At 49.5% G+C, this 19832-nt stretch overlaps 2 protein-coding genes across 3 annotated transcripts in view; one reads left to right on the top strand and one right to left on the bottom strand.

Annotated features, from left to right (window-relative positions):
• SYMPK (symplekin scaffold protein) overlaps nucleotides 1–19832 on the bottom strand; it is a 49048-nt gene that overhangs the window by 20969 nt on the left and 8247 nt on the right. Inside the window, exons 1-9 of one of the 2 annotated variants that reach the window (XM_057710939.1) lie at nucleotides 12804–12898; nucleotides 9278–9401; nucleotides 9064–9129; nucleotides 7739–7792; nucleotides 7571–7644; nucleotides 5836–5962; nucleotides 4951–5200; nucleotides 3418–3588; nucleotides 1585–1824 (exon numbers count right to left, since the gene is read on the bottom strand). In XM_057710939.1, coding sequence (XP_057566922.1) covers nucleotides 1585–1824; nucleotides 3418–3588; nucleotides 4951–5200; nucleotides 5836–5962; nucleotides 7571–7644; nucleotides 7739–7792; nucleotides 9064–9129; nucleotides 9278–9382 — 1087 coding nt within the window. In that variant the 5' untranslated portion in view covers nucleotides 9383–9401; nucleotides 12804–12898. Of the gene's footprint in view, nucleotides 1–1584; nucleotides 1825–3417; nucleotides 3589–4950; nucleotides 5201–5835; nucleotides 5963–7570; nucleotides 7645–7738; nucleotides 7793–9063; nucleotides 9130–9277; nucleotides 9402–12803; nucleotides 12899–19832 lie in introns of those variants that run through there. The other variant, XM_057710940.1, reaches the window with a different exon arrangement.
• Nucleotides 13875–19815, top strand: FOXA3 (forkhead box A3). Its single transcript, XM_057710942.1, has 2 exons — nucleotides 13875–13943; nucleotides 18832–19815. Exons 1-2 carry the CDS (start codon nucleotides 13875–13877, stop codon nucleotides 19813–19815), a joined length of 1053 nt encoding a protein of 350 aa, XP_057566925.1.

Genomic DNA, 19832 nt, shown 5'->3' on the forward strand with positions numbered 1-19832 from the left:
AGAGTGTGAAGAGGAACTAGTATTTCACACAGTTTCAAGTACCTCTCTCATTATTTACAAAGGGAAAAAAGGTACTTTACACTAGAGAAATCTGGCGGTCATCACTCTGACTAAGAAGAAGGCTGAAGAAATCATTTGGGAGACTCGAAGGATGTGACAACTAAATGGTATATGTGACCCCCACCTTGTGAAGGGTGCACAGGAGGCTTCGGTACTATTCTTGTAACTTATCTGCAAGTTCAAAATTATTTCAAAATGAAAAGTTTAAAGTACAAGAGATAAATAAAATGGGTTGGCAAATAATAAATGTACAAGCCCTTTGCCCTACCCATCCCACCACGGGGAACTTGTCCCATGACTGGACACACACGCAAGACTGTTACACTACAGCAATCTTCATACTTTAAAAAAATGGACACAAATAAAATGTCCATCAACAGAGGGACTGGTTAAAGCGGTCCATGTGCCCTGCAGACTGTTATGCCACCATTACAAGGATGCAACAGATTTCTATGTGCAGATACAGAAAGAATGCCAAGATAATTACTTAACAAATAAAGTATAGAACGCTCTGCTTTGTATGCTTAATTAGGGGGAGAAAAATAGATCCCACCTCACTCCTTATATCAAAATAAGTTATTTTTCAAAGTGAAACAAACAAACAAACAAAACAAACAAAAACCTCGATCTTCTCTCTTTGTTTTTTTGGCTGCACCATCGGATCCCAGTTCCTGAACTAAGGATCGAACCCACACCCTCTTCAGTGGAAGCGCAGAGTCTCAACCACTGGAGTGCCAGGGAAGTCCAAAACTTGATTCTTTCCTAAATGTTCTAGAAACAAACATGAGCGATTTGAAAATTTTCTTTTTACAGTAAGGAAGGCTGCCATGGTCAACACTATTGATATATAATACAACCATTAAAAAATTACTTCAGCGACTTCCCTGGCAGTCCAGTGGTTAAGACCTCGCACTTCCACTACAGGGGGCATGCGGTTCAATTCCTGGTTGGGGAACTAAGATCCCACATGCCGCACAGCACAGACAAAAAAAAAAAATTACTTCAAAAAGAGACTCGCGGCTTCCTAGGTGGCGCAGTGGTTGAGAATCCGCCTGCCAATGCAGAGAACACGGGTTCGATCCCTGCTCTAGGAGGATCCCACATGCCGCGGAGCAACTAAGCCCGTGTGCCAAAAAAAAAAAAAAAAAGAAAAAAAAGCAGAACAAAAAAAGAGACTCGTTTTATAAATGAAACACAGGAAAGGAGAACTCTATATATACAAGGCATTTCTGAAAAACCCAAGTGTTAGTACTTGCGCAGTGCTTACTTTGGGGGAGAAGGATGAAAGGGAGGCTATTTTCATTTTATTCCTTTCTGCACAAGTTAAGTAATTCATAACTCCTTTTAGGTATATTATATTGTTTAATAACTTTACTTTGATATTACTTGTTACATGTCATATTTATACAACATAATTTATAATGTAAACTAAGCTTACAGTTTCCTGGAAATAATTAGACATTTTGAACATGGTCAGTCCCTGCCACCACCTCTTGCCAGGCCTCACTCGGCTCCTCAGCTCACCCAGCTTCATCTTCTTGAGCGTGGAATCTGAGTCGTCTCGGGGCCGCTTGCGGGCATCCTTGCCGCTGGGCATGTTGCGGGCGATCTCAGCCTGTGGCGTGCCCAGGTCTACCAGCAGGGTGGTGATCTGAGCCTGGAACTCCAAGGAAGCTGGATGCTTCAGCACACTCAACAGGTGCAACTTGAGGTTCTTACGCACGCTGCTCACCTGAGATTTGGCCAGCGTTGGGGGCAGGTTGGCTGTGAGGAAAGTAGCAAGAACTTCATGCTGTGGACAGAGCTCACGGGGCCCTGAGAGCCTCACTTCCCAAGCCCCAGCTTGGGCAGCGGTGGCAGGCATCTCCTAGAAAAGTTTCTTCGCTCTCAGATCTACTGCGTGGCCCTCGCCCTGTACAAGCTGATACTCAAAACCCTTGAGAGGTCTCCTTGAGTATTAGTCAACCTCAGAACAAAGAGAAAACTCACCCTCCCTTTTATTAAACATAAAGTCTCATCTCCCTCCATCTCTGGTCTCGAAATTCCAACACGCTTGCCCTGGGGAAGGCTATAATCACCTCCAGAACAGTCCCAACCAAACTGCCACAACAGTTCATCATTGATCTGACACCAGAATGACTTTCTAATGTCTAACAATCACCTTGACAAGTATGCCTCCCCTGTTCCAGAGAGAAAGAGGATGCCTGTAAGTCTGCCTGCCCAGCAGCATCCTTTCCCACTTCCTCAGCCAACAACACTCCCACTTTCCTTTGAGGGAACCACCCCGGCTCCATTCTCAGTCCAAGTGGGCAAGAGACTCAGGGCCAGTAAGAACAGGGCAATCCCTTGGCCATTGTGATTGGTTCAGAGATAGGCTCACAATGTCTTCTTGGCCAATCAGAAACAAAGAGCCCTTGGAGCTTTGCTGGTATGATTGGACAGGTGACATTCTCTTTCCCATGGTGTTGCCAAGTAGATGGAATGGAAGCCTGGAACAACCGGGGGCCATCTTTGCTACCCCAAGGAAAGAGACACGTAAGAGCCAGGCAATGGAGAGGGATTCATGATCTGCACACACTCGTGCCTCAACCCCAAACTTTTCAGTTTTCACACATGCACAGAAATAGAGGAAACAGTATAATGAATCACCATATACCCATTGATATTTTGCTGATCTTGGCACATCTATCCTCCCTGCCGTTTAGGGGAAAGAGGGGAAGAGCTGGAATACTTTAAAGTACTTCACAGACACCAGGTCATTTCACCCACACATACCTCAATATTAAAACCAGCTTTGAGGGACTTCCCCAGTGGCGCAGTGGTTGAGAATCTGCCTGCCAATGCAGGCGACACAGGTTCGATCCCTGGTCAGGGAAGATCCCACATGCCGTGGAGTAGTTAAGCCTGTACACCACAACTACTGAGCCTGCTCTCTAGAGCCTGCAAACCACAACTACTGAGCCCGCGTGCCGCAACTATTGAAGCCCATGTGCCTAGAGCCTGTGCTTTGCAACAAGAGAAGCCACTGCAATGAGAAGCCCACGCACAATGAAGAGGAGCCCCACTTGCCACAACTAGAGAAAGCCTGCGTGCAGCAACGAAGACCCAACACAGCCAAAATAAATAAATAAATAAATAAAATTAAGTTAAACAAACAAACAAACAGCTTTGAACCAAGTTTCTGTCACATGCAACCACCGAAACCTACACGTCTAATCTAAAGAATCCTTCCTTGTGTCCACAGCCTACTAAATTGATGATGACTCCCTTGGGGTCCGCTACCTAGCTCACATTTCTTCAGAAAAGAGGAGACTGGTCTGTGGACAGGGGATGGGGAGGGGGAGGGGACCAACCTACCATGCAGGGTCTCATAGGCCTGAATCACCTCAGACATGAACATGGGCCTCTGGCGGGCAATATTGGCGAGGGAGCCCAGGGCTGTGGTCAGGTTGATGGAGGAGATAGCGGGGTGCACCATGAACTTGAGCAGCTGCTCCAAGGCTGCCTTGCCTTCTTCCCACAGCACACCTAATGAGGAGAGAAGAGAACCAGTTAGTAGGGCCCTTTCTCCCTGGCCTCCAGAGAGAGCAGCCTTTAGGGCCAAAAGGAGAAAGGTCCTCGTACGTGGATGGCTGTGAATGGCTGAAAAAACACAGAAAACTTAGTGGATGACAAGTCTGACTATAAGGCTGACTATTAATGAGTATAAAAATTTAGAGACGATGCTCAAAGTATGGGCTTGCAATAGTGAAAAAGTAGAAATAATTTAAAACATCCAACTATAAGGAATCTGACTGTCTGAACTACGATGACGTAAAACTTTGAATATGTGTACGTGTGTACACACAGACAAGGAACTCAAAGTCCTTTTTACTACCATGCTTCTTGATCCAGTCACCAAAAGTTAACTCTCAACAACTGTGATAGGTATCTTTCTTGACATTTCTTATGTGAGAACATACTGGATGCCACATTATTTGAAATAGTGAATAAAAACCAGAATGGGATGTAACCATACTACAGAATATTTTGTAGCATCTGAACATGATATTGCCAGGAAGAGACGTAACTTAGGATGATTTTGTTGAGTTCAAAAGGCTGTCAAACAATATATACGAAGAGCTAACATTTGTGGAATGCTTACAATGCCAGCCATGTTAACTCACCAAACGCTCACACCTACACCGTAAAGTAGACACCAAAATAATGGCCCCCGATCTACCAATGAAGAAACAGGCTCAGAGAGAATAGGTCGGTTACTCAATGGTAGAGCAGAGATTCAAACACAAGCCACTACACGCTAATGCCTCTCAGCTGAAAGTATACAGCACGGCCCTGCTTTCTGTAAACAAAAAAGCCAACAGACACAGAAACTATGAATATATACATACAAATATCTATCTCTGCATAGAAAAGGTCTAAAAGAAAGCAACAGTCTTAGCGGTATTCATCTCTGGGAAGCAGGACTGGGGGAGGGGGTATGTTCCCTTTCCACCTCTCTAAATGTATTGCTTGACACTTCCACCACATGCATGCACTGCTTTTATAGTCTGCAATTAGAAAAACTAGAAAACTAGCTGGCATTTACTACTCAGTGCTCACATCCTCATGGAACCTCACTACAAACCTGTGAGGGGTACTACTATCACCTCCATTTTACAAAAAGAAGATAAAATTGAGAGAGAAGTAACTTGCCCAAGCTCACATGAGTAAGTGGTAACACTGAGATTTGAACCTAGCATCAGGGCTCTTAAGCCCTGTATTAAATGGTATTAAACTGACTTCAGAAATGAAAACCAAGAAAAAAAAAGTGGGGTTGGGGGGAGAAGGAGGAGGAAGGGAGCCAGTGCAGTGACTGGCAGGTGGCACCAGCTGACAGGTGGCACTCACTGTGCTGGATATAGGGATGGTCACGAGGGATGCGGTCCAGGCTAATGTCATGCTCCTGGCGTCGGGGCACCTCCGAGTCAGCCATGCGGGGCGACAGGGTGACAATGAGGCCCTCCACAAACTTGATGGCATGGGTACGGATGCCGTCATTGTCAGAGTCCAACAGCAAGATGATGTCCCCAGCCATGGCAGACACCATATCCCAGCAGGCCTCCTGGAGCTCGCTGATCACCCGTGACTTCACCATCCACTGCGAGTGGGCCAGGGAGGGATGGACAGATGGAAAGACAGAGGGGGACAAGACATCAGTCACCAACTCCACCACCACCCAGAGACCCGTAAATGATGATGAACCCGTGCACTGGGGAAATGGTCACTGACTTACAACTCTGTCCCTGGCCCTGCGCTGGGTGATGCGGGGGACAGGACCCAGTGGTGGCCAAGCCAGGTCTGGTCCTGCCCGCATGAGGTTCACAAATAGTGACAACCCAGAGTGATGAAGGCTCAGATCTTAAGGAGGCCAAAGGAATAGCAAAGCTGACCTCAGGAGGTGGTGGCAGAGACTGAATGGATTCATTCCTTTCATTAATGTTAATGTACATCACACCACAGTGTGGACCTGACTGGCCCATCTTGGTCACAAAGGAGGTCCTCAGGGAATGTCTGTTGAATGCATAGATGAATGGACAGATGGAAGGAAGGATGGGTTAGTGGCAACTCCCTGACCATTAGACATTAGAACCTCTTGTTGTCTGTTCCTAAAGATCAACAGCACGTCTTGCTCATAAAGAATTTGATCTGATGCTGGTTTTGAACTCTAACAGGTGAGTCTGTAAATGAGACCTGTCAGGCTGGGACGGCCCCAGGTGGGGAGGGAGCTCTTACCTGCAGGGCCACCTTGTAGAGCTGGGTCATGGTGAGGATGGCCTTCTTCACCACATTCACATTCTCATCTCTCAAGAGCATGTTGAGGTTCGCGATCAGTTTCAGCAGTAACTCAATGTCTCTCTTGCTGGGGGATGGAAGAAAAAGGATCAGGCGACTGGAATGGAGGGAGGCACCTGACTTGTCTTGACAGCACATCTGGAAGCTGAGAACAATGCTTGGCACCTTCAGACATAGCTGCCCCCGAATGCTGTCTAGGTTGGTCCTCTGCAACCCCCACTGTTTTGTATTATTAGGGCCGTGCTGTTCACATAAAAGGCAGCAGAGCCAGACAACTGTGTCAATCTGGACAAGCAATTTGGCTCATTTAGAATAATAGTTCCTACCTCAAAGCTTGTGAAAATTGCAACAATACATGTAAACTTTTCAGTACAGAAAGCATTCGATAAATATTAGCCATTATTACTTTAAAGCACTTTGCTTTATGTAATCACTGGTTTTGTTTACTAATTTGTTTGCCTAAGTCTGAGGGCTCTCAAAGTGGGGGACCCTTTCCAGCCTGAGTGCTAGCAGTCTTATTTTTTGTTGAAGGAAAGAATGAAAGGCCTTCAATAAATATTTGCTCAGTGAATAAATAAATTCAAGGCTACACCTAGAGCTCAGAATGTGAATTTTCATAACATGTTACAATCCCAAATTAAATACTAAGCTAAGTAGTCAAAAATATGAAACAACCGTAAGCAACATGAAGGCAGGAACGATACCTGTTTTTATTCACTGCTATATTCCTACAGCCTGACACAAATGCCTGGCACAGAGCAGTTACGTGATACATATCTGTTGAACAAAAAGTTTTTTGGCAAACTCAGAAAACTTACCATAAACTGTCCCAATAATAATCTATAAAAATTTTGAAACACTATGTTGTATACCTGAAGTTAAAATAATATTGTAAATCAACTATACCTCAAAAAAAAAAAAAAAAAAGGACAAAACTAGTGGTTACCAATGGGGAGAGGGAAGGGAGGAGGGGAGAGATAGGGGTAGGAGGATTAAGAGGTGCAAACTACTATGTATAAAATACATAAGCCACAAGAATATATTGTATAGCACAGGGAATATAGCCAGCATTTTACAATAACTTTAAGTGGAATATAATGTATAAAAAATCTGAATCACTGTGTATACCTGAAACTAACATAATATTATAAACTGACTATACCTCAATTGAAAAAAACAAATTCTCCCAGTAAAAGGTGGAGATTGAGAATTTGGGCAATGGTGTTCTGGACACGGGTTAAAATCCCAGCACTGCCACATACTGGCTGTGTGACCTTAAGAAACTCACTTCACCTCTCTGAGTCACAGTTCTGTCTTCAGTTAAATGGGGCAAACAAATAATCCGCAATGTTATTCTGAGGATCAAATAACAAAGTATGTAAAGTTTTTAGTACAGTAAAGGAAGTGGTTGAAAAACAGTCAGATGTTTATAGTTTGAAGGTAGAGCCAACAGTCCTTACTGATGATGTAGATGTGAAGTGTGGGAGAAGTAGAGGAATTGTGGATGAGTTCAAGATTTCGACCTTATTAAATATTTGCTAGGGAATCGCTGCACATGGGAGGGAGAATAGGTCTGGGAAGCAGATGGCAAGACTCTCAGCCAGGGCCAGGCCAGGAGCCAAAGAGGCTGACTCCAGCAGGGGTGCTCCCAGGGGCTCCCTGCACTGCTCCATACCATGCCTCCTCAATGAAGCCGATGACAAATTTGCGCACTTCGATGGACTTGTCTGCTTGGAAAGCGATGATCTCCTGCCAAGGTCAGGAAGAAGGTGGGTCAGAGTCGCACCAGGATCTATTCCCTTACCCCTACACCCACACCCTTTCTCTTCTGTTGGCCACTCACATCCAGGAAGTTGTCCAGTAGTGTGGGATCTTTGTTGATGATCAGTTCCTGGACCTGGAAGGAGATTGGGGATGGGGAGGAGGAATACACATATAAAACCAGGGTCCAATCAGTGCAGATAGGAACGTGTAGGAGAAAACAGCATGGGGGTAGGCAGCAGACACTTAGTTCAAATCCTGGCTCTGCCACTCCTACCATGGCCTATGCAAGTGGCTTCCCCTGAGTCTCAGTTTGTTCTTCTGTAAAATGGGAATCGTAAACAACAACTTATAGGGCTGTCGTGAGGCTTCAATAAGAAGATGCTACAAAGCACAGGTCCTGGTGGATAGTGAGTACGTGACACAGGTGAAGGCTAAAGAAAAGAGGGAAGTGCTGCAGGACTCCTACCTTCCTGAGGCTCATTCAGCAATTCTCTCCACTCTCCTTCTGTTTCTACGCCCCACTCAACTGCCACAATTCAGCAGGCATTTTATGACAGTGAGAAATGGCTGTCATTTCCTGAGGCCCTCATATCTGCCAGCGTTTTGGGAATAAGCCCTTCCCCAAAGACATTCTCACAGAAGCTCAGTGCCTACGACCCAAGGCACTGCTGCTGAACAGCCCTGACAACCGTCCCATGAGGGAGGCCCCATCAAAACCTCACTCCACTGCTGAAGTAGAATCGCCTACCCAAGGCCACACGCTAAACAAGTAGAACTGGGGTCCTCACCCAGGCAATCTGACCTCCCAGCCTCTGAACTCCACCTGCCTCCCTAATTCCCCATGTCCTCTTTTGCTTTTGTACAAGCTATTATGTCCTCTACTCAAGATACTCTCCCTCTCTCACTTGGCCTGGTTCTCTACTTATCCTCCAGGTCTCAGCTCAGACGTTCCTCTTCTTGAAAGCCCTCCCTGACTCCCCACTGCTAGGCCCCTCCATCCCAGTCCTGCCCACTCTGGGTCTTCACTGTCTGGTGACCTGCAGGTCTTTCCCACTGGATATGACCCTAACAGAGACAAAATACAAGGACCGAGAGCATAAAATTTGGAGTTTGAATCCAGCATTCAAGTTCTAGTTCAGCCAGCTCCGAGCAGAGTGACCCTGGGCTAATTTAAGCTCCGAGACTCTGCTTCTTTCTCTATAAAACAGGGATGGAATTACCCTGCCTCATAGAGCTTTTGTGAGAATTAAATGACAGTGTGGCCGTACAGCACTGTCACCATGGCAGACACATCCCAAGTGCTTAACTGTGGACACTAGTGTTATTACCAGTGCCTTCTTTTTCAAAGGTTCCCAAGCCGGCTCCCCTTGTCCAGCTTAGTCCAGCATCACCCCCTTCCCTCACCTGTTTGAGCACTGTGATCTTGGAATCATTGGTGATCAGTGCTGCCTGGTTCAGGAGATCCACCACCTGGAAGGAAGGTGAAAGACAGGTGACGGTGCTCTGCTTGCCTTGCCAGCCCAGCCCCTGCAGCACTCGCTTGGTTCTGCCACCTAGGGGTGGATGGCCCAAACACAGGGCCTGTGCCTCCGCACTCCAAACCCCTCTCCATACTCACTCTCTCTGATGTGGTCATGCCATCGATGCCCGGCCCCTCCTCTTGTGTGAAAAACTGCGATGCCACGCTCCGGCGAGTGACACTGTCCCCGCTGCTGCCTGCCATGGCTGCCACCCCGTATTCCCTGGAGACGAGGAGAGATCAAGCTCTGGACCTTTACCCCACTACCTGCAAAGGGCTCAATCCTCCTTTCCAGCCTGTTGGTCCCTGTTGGATTTTGCGAAGCCCCTCCCCCTCCCAGCGTCTGGATCAGACTGTGTGTGTCCATAGGGTTGTAATTTGGGGGAGACTGATGTCTCCCAGCTCAGAGGTAGTACCTCATGGAGTACCAGGCCTCACCTTCAGTACCCTAAACTTAGCAGGCTGACCACAAACATCTGCTGAATGACTGAACAAATGAACACACAGCAGCCACCTCGCTGGTCTCAGTGCCTCCTGTCTCTCCATCTGGGCTGTACTCTGGACTGGACACCAGAGCAAGCTTTCTAAAACATAGCTCTGAGGAGCACCAATCAGAATCCTGGACGTAGTAAGTAGTCAATACATCAGAGAAGGCCTAATTAAATAAAGTATGTTTCTGCCATTTTCTGGAGTACTATGGAGTTGTCTTTTACAAGGCAGGGTGGCAGGCTGGGCATCTGTCCCAAAGTCACACTGGCAAAATTAAGAAAGAAACATATCAATTATAGCACTATTCCTAATAGCAAGAGACTATCACCAACCCGAGTGTTCTCAAGCAGGGAGACTGGCTGAGAAACTACGATACATCCACATAATAAAATACTACACAACTACAAAAAGGAATGAGGGAAGGAGAAAAAAAAGGAATGAGGAACATCTCTCTATACACTGATAAACAGTGGGCTCTAGCACATTTCAAGTAAAAACAAGCAAAGTGAAGACAATGTTTACTGTATCCTCCCTTTTTATAAAAGAAAGGAAAATATGTGTATATGTTAAAAAAAAGAAAAAAAAAAACTGGAAGGAAAAACCAAAAAGGAGAAAAGGGAGGAAATAGCAAAAAAAAAAAAAAAAAAAAGGAAAAAGGATCTCAATGTATTATCATCATGGAAAGATCAGGGCGACAGTCTGCGGCATCACAGGAGAATGTATACAATCTAACTGCCTTTTGTCAAGTTTGTGTATGTATTCACAGAATGACCTGAGGCAAGAAACGACTGGGTCTCAGCTGCCTCTTCTGCAAAACAGGGGTGGTAACAGTGTTTCTCTCCCAGGACTAATCTGAGCAGATGAGTTAACATACATAGTAAACATGAGGTAAGTATAGCTCCTGTTTTTATGTGCACAGAAAGCATCTGAAGGCTATTGCACAAATTGTTCATAATTGGGGGGTGGAAAAGATGCATCTTTTCAAAGAAACATAATAGACTGCACACAGTAGTTTACTTAACAGGTGTCTGCTGAATGAATGACTACCTCCTTCCTAGTCTCCCTGTTGCCTGTCACCCCCACATCTTGCTTAGAGTCAAAGTCAACTCCTCACCAAGACCTAAAAGACCTTATGTGATCTGCCCTCCTTTTTCCCTCAGCTCTCTGCTACAGTCACTCTGGCCTCCTTGTTATCACCCCAATCATACCCCTTCCTCCAAGTCTTTGTGCTTCTCTTCCTTCTGCCTGGAATACCCCTCCCCTCAGATACTGGCACAACTCCCTCCCTATTTCCTTCAGGTCTCAACTCAAATATTCCAGCAGTGAAGTCTTCTCTGACCATCCTATTTCAAATTTCCATTTCCTCTCCCTCCCCATCTGTGCTGCTTTATTTTTCTCCATGGCATTTATTGTCAACAACACACTACATATTTATAAGATCCATGAAGGCTGATATATGTTTGTGTTTGGGTTTGTGTGTGTGTTTGTGTGTGTGTCCCCGTGTTCACTTTCTCTATCCCCAGCATGGAACAGTGCTTAGCACCTAGTAAGTATTCAATAAAAATCTGCTGAGTGAATGCCAAAGGGCTTCAACAATCACTGGACTTAGTATCCCTACCCTTTGGCTCTAGAATGCTTGAAAAATAACAGCTAATATTTATTGAACATTTAATATGCATCGGGCACAATTCTAACACACATAGTGACTTATAAGCGTCACAACACCAACTATCTGAGGTAAGTACTATTTTTAATTTTCATTTTACAGATGATGAAATTTGACGTCCAAGGAGGTAAAGTCACTTGATCAAAGGGTCACAGCTTGTGAGATGTAGACCTAGCAGTAGGGCTGCAGAATTCAGCCACTCGTGGCTGTGCTGGACTGCCTCTCTGAAAAGAACTGCTTTCCGCTGCTAGGTCTGTTCGTGCAAGTCAAAGGGCATGGCCACCCAACAATCTAGTATACTGCTGTTTCCCATCAGAACACAATCAAGTTTTTCATGATGAACCTTTCCACTCTTTTCATGATGAGAATACATTGATCCACCCAAACTTTCTGTGTCCTTCCTTTTCCACTTTTTGGTTTATTCTTTTTTTTTTTTTTAATGTATATATCCTTTTCTTCTGTAAAAAAGAGCACATGATAAACACTGTCTTCCATTTCGTTTTTCACTTAATAATGCTGGAACCCATTCTCTACATCTCATTTCTTTTTTGCCCCCCTGCCCTCATTCCTTTTTACAGTTGCATGATATTTTATTATGTGGCTGTTCTCTGCTTTTGTCCTCTGCCGGTCTCCCTCCTAAAAAACATTTGGGATGTCAGACTTTTGCTATTACCAACCAACAATCATTGTTCCCCCTTCCCTCCCGGTGTACTTCTTATAGAGTCTCACCGCCCCACTCCCACCTGCGAGTATGACGACTCCCCTCATATACACAGAGTGGCCCCACGAGTATCTTTCATTCATTCCCTACACATTAACGGGGAGTTTTCAGCGTGACCGCGCTGTGCTGGGAAACACAGAGGTGACCAACACACGCCCGGTCCCTGCCCCTGTGGAGCTCATGGTCACAGACAGAACTAAAGAGCCACACAAATAAAGGTCCAATAACAAATGAGGACCCCCCCTCCGCCCCAAGTTACATGAAGGAAAGGAACAGAGACCTATGAGAGCGTTTAACAGGCGGATTTCGGGACGGAGGGCGGGAAAGGAGGGCTTCGCAGAGGAAATGACGTTGGTGCCGAGACCCGAAAGATGAATGGGAATCAGCCAGACGGAATGAGTAAAAGGATGTTGCAGACAGAGAGGACGGCATGTGCAAAACGCCTGAGGCGGGAAGGCGTATGGCGAGTTTGAGGAACCCCAAGCCAGTGCAGCTGTGCGAAGTGCGGAACAAGCAAAGAGGCAGAGCCGAGGCCGGCGGGGCGGAGGCGCCACGGGGGCCACGTTGGAACTTTGCCCTGACGGCACTAGGGAGCCACTGGAGGGTCCAGAGCTGGGGGAGAAACTGGGATCGCGATCGTCACTGCTCCCTTCTCCTCTCAGCGTCCCCACTCCCCCCGACAGCACCCCTGCCCTTTCAGGGTCCTTCCTCCCTTCGTCCCCGGGCCGCCACGCCGCCCCCCCTCTCACCGCGGCTCCGGCCTCCGTCCCCCTCGCGCCCCCTCAGCAGCGCCTCTTCACGGACGCCACCGCCATCTTCCGCTCGCCGCCGCGGCACTGCGCACGCGTCGCTCACGGAGGGTCCCTGGGAAATGGAGTCCACTCTGCCGCAGTATCCCGCCCCTACCTTCTGCAGCGCTAGCGGCCTTCCGCTCTCGCTGCCTACGACGCCCGGGCAGCCCTTCATTTCCGGCTCTCGGGCGCCATGCCTCCTGGGAAATGTGGTCCTTTGACGGGGTGGAGACAGAGAGGCGGTAGAGGCTTCTGGGAAATGGAGTTCACAGTGGTTCTGGGTCCCTGGACGGCAGGTGTTAGAGAGAGTGGAGAGTCGGGAAAGCGAAGCTCCTAGGACTTGGAGGTGGTCTGTTGCCTCAGCGGGGTCTGAGCAGAGGCCCCGATCCCCTCAACCTTTGGTCCTGACCATTTACACAGCATGGAGCATTTCCAACTATCAGAAGCTTCAGTCTTCCAGTCAATGGGAAATGTGGTTTCGAGGATCTCCTACCGGTTCTTAGAGTAACACATCGGGACCCGTGGAGACCACTCGGCTCTGAGCCCACTTTCTTCCGCGGCAGCCTTGCTGGGCTCTGGCTCTTCGCCTGCTCCTGTCGAGATGATGAAACCCCCTGGATAGAAGGGCCCTAGAGTTCGGCCCTCGAGGCTTTTAGTATCAGCAATGTCTCCCACCTGCAGCTCCCTCACTCTGCAGCCATCTCCAGTTCTCGCGTCCCCGGGCTGCGGCTCCCGGCGCCTGAGGTCTGTCTCCTCGCAATCCCGCAGGGGGCGCCCCAGCCCGGGCGCACCGCCCTCGGGGAGGCGGGAGGGGAGCCCAGGGCGGGCGAGGGCGCGGGGGTGGGGGGGGGGGTGTCCCGGCTATAAAGCGTGGCCGCCTCCCGCGGCGCCCGGGACGGCTGGGACCCTGGGCGGTCGGACGGACGGGCGCCGGTCGGAACTCGGGCCGCGCCGGCTGAGCGATCCGGAGCGCTCGGTTCCCCCCCCCCCGGGCCGGAGTGGGGGTGGGTGGGGGTGCAGGCCCGGGGGATGCTGGGCTCGGTGAAGATGGAGGCCCATGACCTGGCCGAGTGGAGCTACTACCCGGAGGCGGGCGAGGTGTGTCCTCGGGGATGGCGGAGCGGGAAGTAGGGGGGCAGGAATCAGGGTGCGAGCGTAAATGGGGGCAGGGACCGGGGTGTGGACTCATATGGGGCCCTAAATAGAATTGGGGAGCGGAGGAACTAGAGACATGGAGACCAGGTGTAGGAGCCAGGCACGGGGGACAATGCACGAGAGCGCGGTTTAGGCAGGCTAGTCGGAGTGAGGGTTTAGATGGGAGTCAGGAAGATTTAGGCGAGGGTCAAGTCATAGCTTAAACGTGAGGGCTGGGTGTCAGGGACCCAAAGTACAAGGAACTAAAATTAACAAACCAAAGTTAAGACTCAGAGCTCCGGGATAGGGACAGAGCTGGGGGATTAGGAAATGGGGTTCAAAATTGGGGAAAATATAGGGACTAAGCGATGGGAGAGGGAGGTCACCATTAAGGGAAATCAGAGCTGGGAGCTCAGGGTTAGAATTTAGTGTTAAACATGGGGGTTCTGGAGTAGAAGTAAGAATTGCGGTTCCGGGATAAGGGGCTGCGATCTACCTTAAAGTCAGAAATAGGGGTTGGTGCCCAGGGATGAGATGAAGGTGTTCAGAAATGAAGCTTGGTTTGGGGAGTGTGAAATAACAGGTGATTTAAGAGTTGGCGCTCAGATAGATAGGGGCCAGATAGACGGAGTCAGAGTCGCGATTCTGAGAGCAGGGCATGTGGGCGACAGCGTTGGCAGTGGAGGGGTCAGTCTCCACCCCACACCCCCGCTCCCCCCACCCCCGCCTCCCTACGCATGCCCCGCACCCCTCCCAGCTGAACTTCAGTGGTTTAATTGTTATTAGAGACCCTCAGCAGGGATTCTTGTTGGAGCCTGGAGGGTTTCAGATTTCGCACTCCCACCCCCGCCCCCACCCCACCTTCCAGCGATCTCCACTGATCGCTAATGTCCTCACCAGCCCCATCTCAGACAAGACTTCCCTGGAGTAGGGGGCGGGGATGTATCTTAATTCGCTCACCCTAGCCGATGGGAAGTCCTTCCCCAGGTCTAACTACCATTCCTCTTGCTGCAAGGACTCCTCCTTAGAGCGCGCGCGCTCTCTCTCTCTCTCTTGCGCGCGCTCTCTCTCTCTCTCTCTCTAGTCAACACTGTGAATAGAGGGGGGTGGTCCTAGTCACAGGATTATGGGGGTCTGGATACTTGGGTTTATAACCTGGAAGGGCACTGTGGATTTGAGGTGGGGTGTGGAACTTGGAATGGTTGAGTTCTCCAAGGAGACTAAGATCTGGGGTTTACAAGGGCCCCAGCATGCCTGAGTCCTGGGTCTGGGGTTTGAAGCTGTAGGGTGGGACTCCTGGATACCCAGGCCTGTGGGGCTTGGCAAGGTGCCCAGGAGGGGCCAGTCCTGGGGCTGTGGAGGTGTGAGGTGCACGGGGGGTGGGGCAGGGAAGGGATTGGGAGTGGTGAGAGGTGGAGGCAGGGCAGCTGGAGATGTCAGTTATATGGTGGGGAGGGCAGCGACCAGGCTGGAGGTGGAGGCTCCCAGGTAGTGGGAGATCTCAGCTGGATCCCCGCGTCGTTCAGAGTCTGGGGCCATGATTGAAGGCTACCAACTACAAATCAATGTTTTGGAGGCATATATATCTTAAGAAATAAATTGCGGGGGTCTAGGTTGAAGGAGTCATTATTTGGGGCATAGCCTGACATTTAGGGGACAGTTTATATGGAAATTGTCTCTGAAATTTAGGGACAGTCTAGAGATAGTTAGCATTTGGGGGCATATTTTGGAAGGGTTGACATACATAGGGCTGGAAATGGAAATACTCTCTGGGGGGCTCCTCAGCTTTCCCAACTGAACTACCTCCTCCCCTTGGGTCAGAACAATGCGGGGAGAAACATCTGTACTCACTCAGCAACGGAGAACTCAGGGGGCCCCCAAACTGCTTATTGCCCACCATACCCACCTGCTGGGGTGATGCCACCCCCAGGCTGACTCCCTCTCTGGAAGGGAACTGGAAAGTTATTGCCCTAAGGCATCCCCACTGACCTCCAGTTTTCACAGATCAGCTGGTCCAACTGCTGCCACATTTTAGAGATGGAAAACCTAAAGCCTCTCGGAGTGTGGGGGGCCACTTGAGGTCCTACGCTGGGACCAGGATTAGAAACTAGCTTCTGGCTTCACACTGCTTCCCTCTGCTCCCTGTCACACCCTCCTCCAGAGACAATAAGGAAATGAAAGAGGAGAAATTCCAGCCTCCTGGGGTGGGGGTGCAGGTCCCCTGAGGGCTTCCCCCCAATCTCAGCCCCGCCCTTGCAGGGGAGATCCGGTTCAGACCCGGACACTGGGGGTTCATCCCAGCCCCGGGGCGTGTGAAAGCCTAGGGTGGATTAGGGCAGCTGGAGCGCTTGAGGTCAGACTTCAAGGAGGACTTCCGGGTGGGTGGGGAGCCAGAAAAGGAGGGCTCTGGGGTCCCAGTCTGTCCTCCTCTGTGATACAAGAGAGTCTGACTGAGTTGGAGAAATGTAGGGGGTTGTAGAAGGATTTAGGACCTCTCTGTGGAGCCCCCTGAGTCCATCACCTTCTCCCCTCTCTCTGAAGGACCCTCTTCCCTTACTCTTGGGGAGGGGCCCGAACCAGCCAACCAGGGGGGAGACCAGTGCATAGGGGAGGGGAGTAGCTGTGGCTCCAATTTCAGTGTGAGACTTCTGGGGAGGTGGTGGTGCTGAGGGAAGGAGCAGAGAGATGCAAAGATGTGCTGAAGGAGAAAGAAAGTGGGGGGGGGGGGGTGTGTGGGAGAGGAGTGGGGGTAGAGAGACAGAGAGAGAGCACCAAGGAAGGGAGAAAGAGATGTGAGAGATGAGGTGGGGACAGAGGGAGAGAGAGATGGGGTTTGGGAGAGTCACTAGCAAAGAAAGGCAGAGGACTGAGAGAAAGAGATGGAGGAGAGAGAGACAGGGAGAGATAAAGGGAGACAGCATGGAGAGGGGAGGGAGACAGCATGGAGAGGGGAGAGAGACAGACGTGGGGAGGGGGTGAGGTAAGGAGTACAGAGGTACTGAGACCGGGGAGGAGATGCACAGATACACACAGAGTCAACAGGGAGATTCAGGGACAGAGGAGAAAAAGAGCCACCTGGACAGACACGTGAAAGAGAAAGGGGAGAGTTTCTCTACTGGAACGCAGACGTGGGTTAGTTACCACCTGTCCCTGACTCCCTGAGTGACCCTGGCAATTCCCTTTTCTCTCTGGACCTTTGGACGTGCAGACACTTAAGTGACAAGGGGATGAGATGGGACACACTGACTCATAGCAGAGGTGGCTCCCACCAAAGCTGCAGCAACACCCCCAGTGCCATGAGACCACCCTCCCTCAGGCAGACAGGCAGATGGAAGATTGACAGGGAAAGGATGGAAAAGGGGATGAAAAGTATAAATGCACACCGAAGAGAGAAATCACCATCTGCCATGCTTCCTATTTTCCTTGCTTATCTTGTTCACTTCCTGCTAGACTGACAGCTCCCTGCGGGCAGGCATTTTAGTCTGTCTTGGTCACTGCTTTTACAGCTTGATTCAGAACGCTGATCTGGAGCCAGACTGCCTGGATTCAGAATCCCAGTTCTTCTCCTCCCTTGCTGTGTGACCCCTGGACAACCTCTCTGGGCCTCAGCTTGCTCAGCTGTACAATGGGTGTCATGATAGGGCCTCCCCCATAGTGTGGTTGTAAGGATGAAAGCAGACCTTTGCTGTGAAGTGTCTGGAGCAGTGCCTGGCACAGAGTAGGTGGCCAATAAATACGGAATATTTGAGAGACTGTATAGTTACAAAAACATAGCAATGTCTACCGTATTTTACTGAGCTAAGATGCACATTTCCCCCCCATTTGAACATTTCTGAAACTGGAATGGCTTTTCCAGTAAATGGTGTCTAGGGATTACAATTGACAGTGTTTTTTTCCATTCTTATTGATACTTAAAACAATACCTCAGCTTACAAACTGATGTCTTAGATCTGATGATATATAATAAATAGAGGACATATATTAGGTGGAAATATGTAATTTCTGATTTTCAAATGTTTTTGACCTATAAAAACTGTAATTGTATAACCTAAAAGATGATGGATAGCTGGATAGAGGGTACTCATATAGATTCCATTATTAGATAAATCAGTAGTTCTTGATTTTGGGTTTTTTTTTTTTTTAATTGTCTCAGAACCTCTTTACACTCATAAAGTTATTGAGGACCCCAAGCAGCTTTTATTGATCAGGGTTATATTGATCAATAGTTACCACATTAGAAATAAAAACTGAGGCATCTTTAAAATCAGCATTAATTCATTTTAAAATAGCAACGTGTTAGTATAAGCAATGTATTTTGATTAAAATAACTATCAAAACATTTAGTGAGAGGAGTGGCACAGTTCCATTTTTGCAGATCTCTTTAGTGTCTGCTTCAGTAGAAGACAGCTGGGTTTTCCTAGCTGCATCTGCGTTTGGTTTGTTGCAACATCCCATGTCGTGTGGCCTCTGGAAAACTCCACTGTATGCTCATGAGAGAAAGTGGAAAAGGCTAGTCATATCTTAGCATTATATGAAAATAGTTTTGACCCCAGGGATACCCAAAAAGGGCCTCAGAGACTCCCTGGGGTGTCCTGGACCACCCTGTGAGAACCACTTAAGGCGTGAGGCCTAGTACATGGGAGCATGGGGGACGGGGTCAGGGAGGGGGGTACATGAGGAGGGGGAAGAGAGAGATTTTGGGCGACAGCTATTTACACAGAGAGCTAAGGATGGAAGGGACTCATAGAGGCGGCAAGACAGCCAGCCAGATGGACATCCAATGGGTCCAACAACGCTTTGTTTACCAGCTGAGTAGAGACTAACCACTTGCCATCTCTTTCTCTCCCTATAGGTCTACTCTCCAGTGACCCCAGTACCCACCATGGCCCCCCTCAACTCCTACATGACCCTGAACCCTCTAAGCTCTCCCTACCCCCCAGGGGGGCTCCCTGCCTCCCCATTGCCCACAGGACCCCTGGCTCCCCCAGCCCCCCCAGCGGCCCTGGGGCCCACCTTCCCAGGCCTGGGTGCCAGCAGTGGTGGAGGCAGCAGCTCAGGGTACGGGGGCCCAGGACCAGGGCTGGTACATGGCAAGGAGATGCCGAAAGGGTACCGGCGGCCCCTGGCACACGCCAAGCCGCCGTATTCCTACATCTCACTCATCACCATGGCCATCCAGCAGGCACCGGGCAAGATGCTGACCCTGAGCGAGATCTACCAGTGGATCATGGACCTCTTCCCCTACTACCGGGAGAACCAGCAGCGCTGGCAGAACTCCATCCGCCACTCGCTCTCTTTCAACGACTGCTTTGTCAAGGTGGCGCGCTCCCCAGACAAGCCGGGCAAGGGTTCCTACTGGGCCCTGCACCCCAGCTCAGGTAACATGTTTGAGAATGGCTGCTACCTGCGCCGCCAGAAGCGCTTCAAGCTGGAGGAGAAGGTGAAGAAAGGGGGCGGCGGAACCTCCACCTCCAGGAACAGTGCAGGGTCTGCCTCCTCGACTACCACCCCTGCCGCCACAGTTGCCTCTCCGCTGCAGCCCCAGCCTCCACCCCCCGAGCCTGAGGCCCAGGGTGGGGAAGATGTGGGGGCTCTGGACTGCGGCTCACCCCCTTCCTCCACACCCTATTTTACTGGCCTGGAGCTCCCAGGGGAGCTGAAGCTGGATGCACCCTACAACTTCAACCACCCTTTCTCCATCAACAACCTGATGTCAGAACAGACACCGGCACCTCCCAAACTGGACGTGGGATTTGGGGCCTACGGGGCAGAGGGTGGGGAGCCTGGGGTCTACTACCAGGGCCTCTATTCCCGCTCTCTGCTGAACGCATCCTAGCGGGGGGTAGGAGCACG

The sequence above is a fragment of the Hippopotamus amphibius genome, chromosome 16 (assembly GCF_030028045.1).
Source record: "Hippopotamus amphibius kiboko isolate mHipAmp2 chromosome 16, mHipAmp2.hap2, whole genome shotgun sequence".
Taxonomy (NCBI): Eukaryota; Metazoa; Chordata; class Mammalia; order Artiodactyla; family Hippopotamidae; genus Hippopotamus; species Hippopotamus amphibius.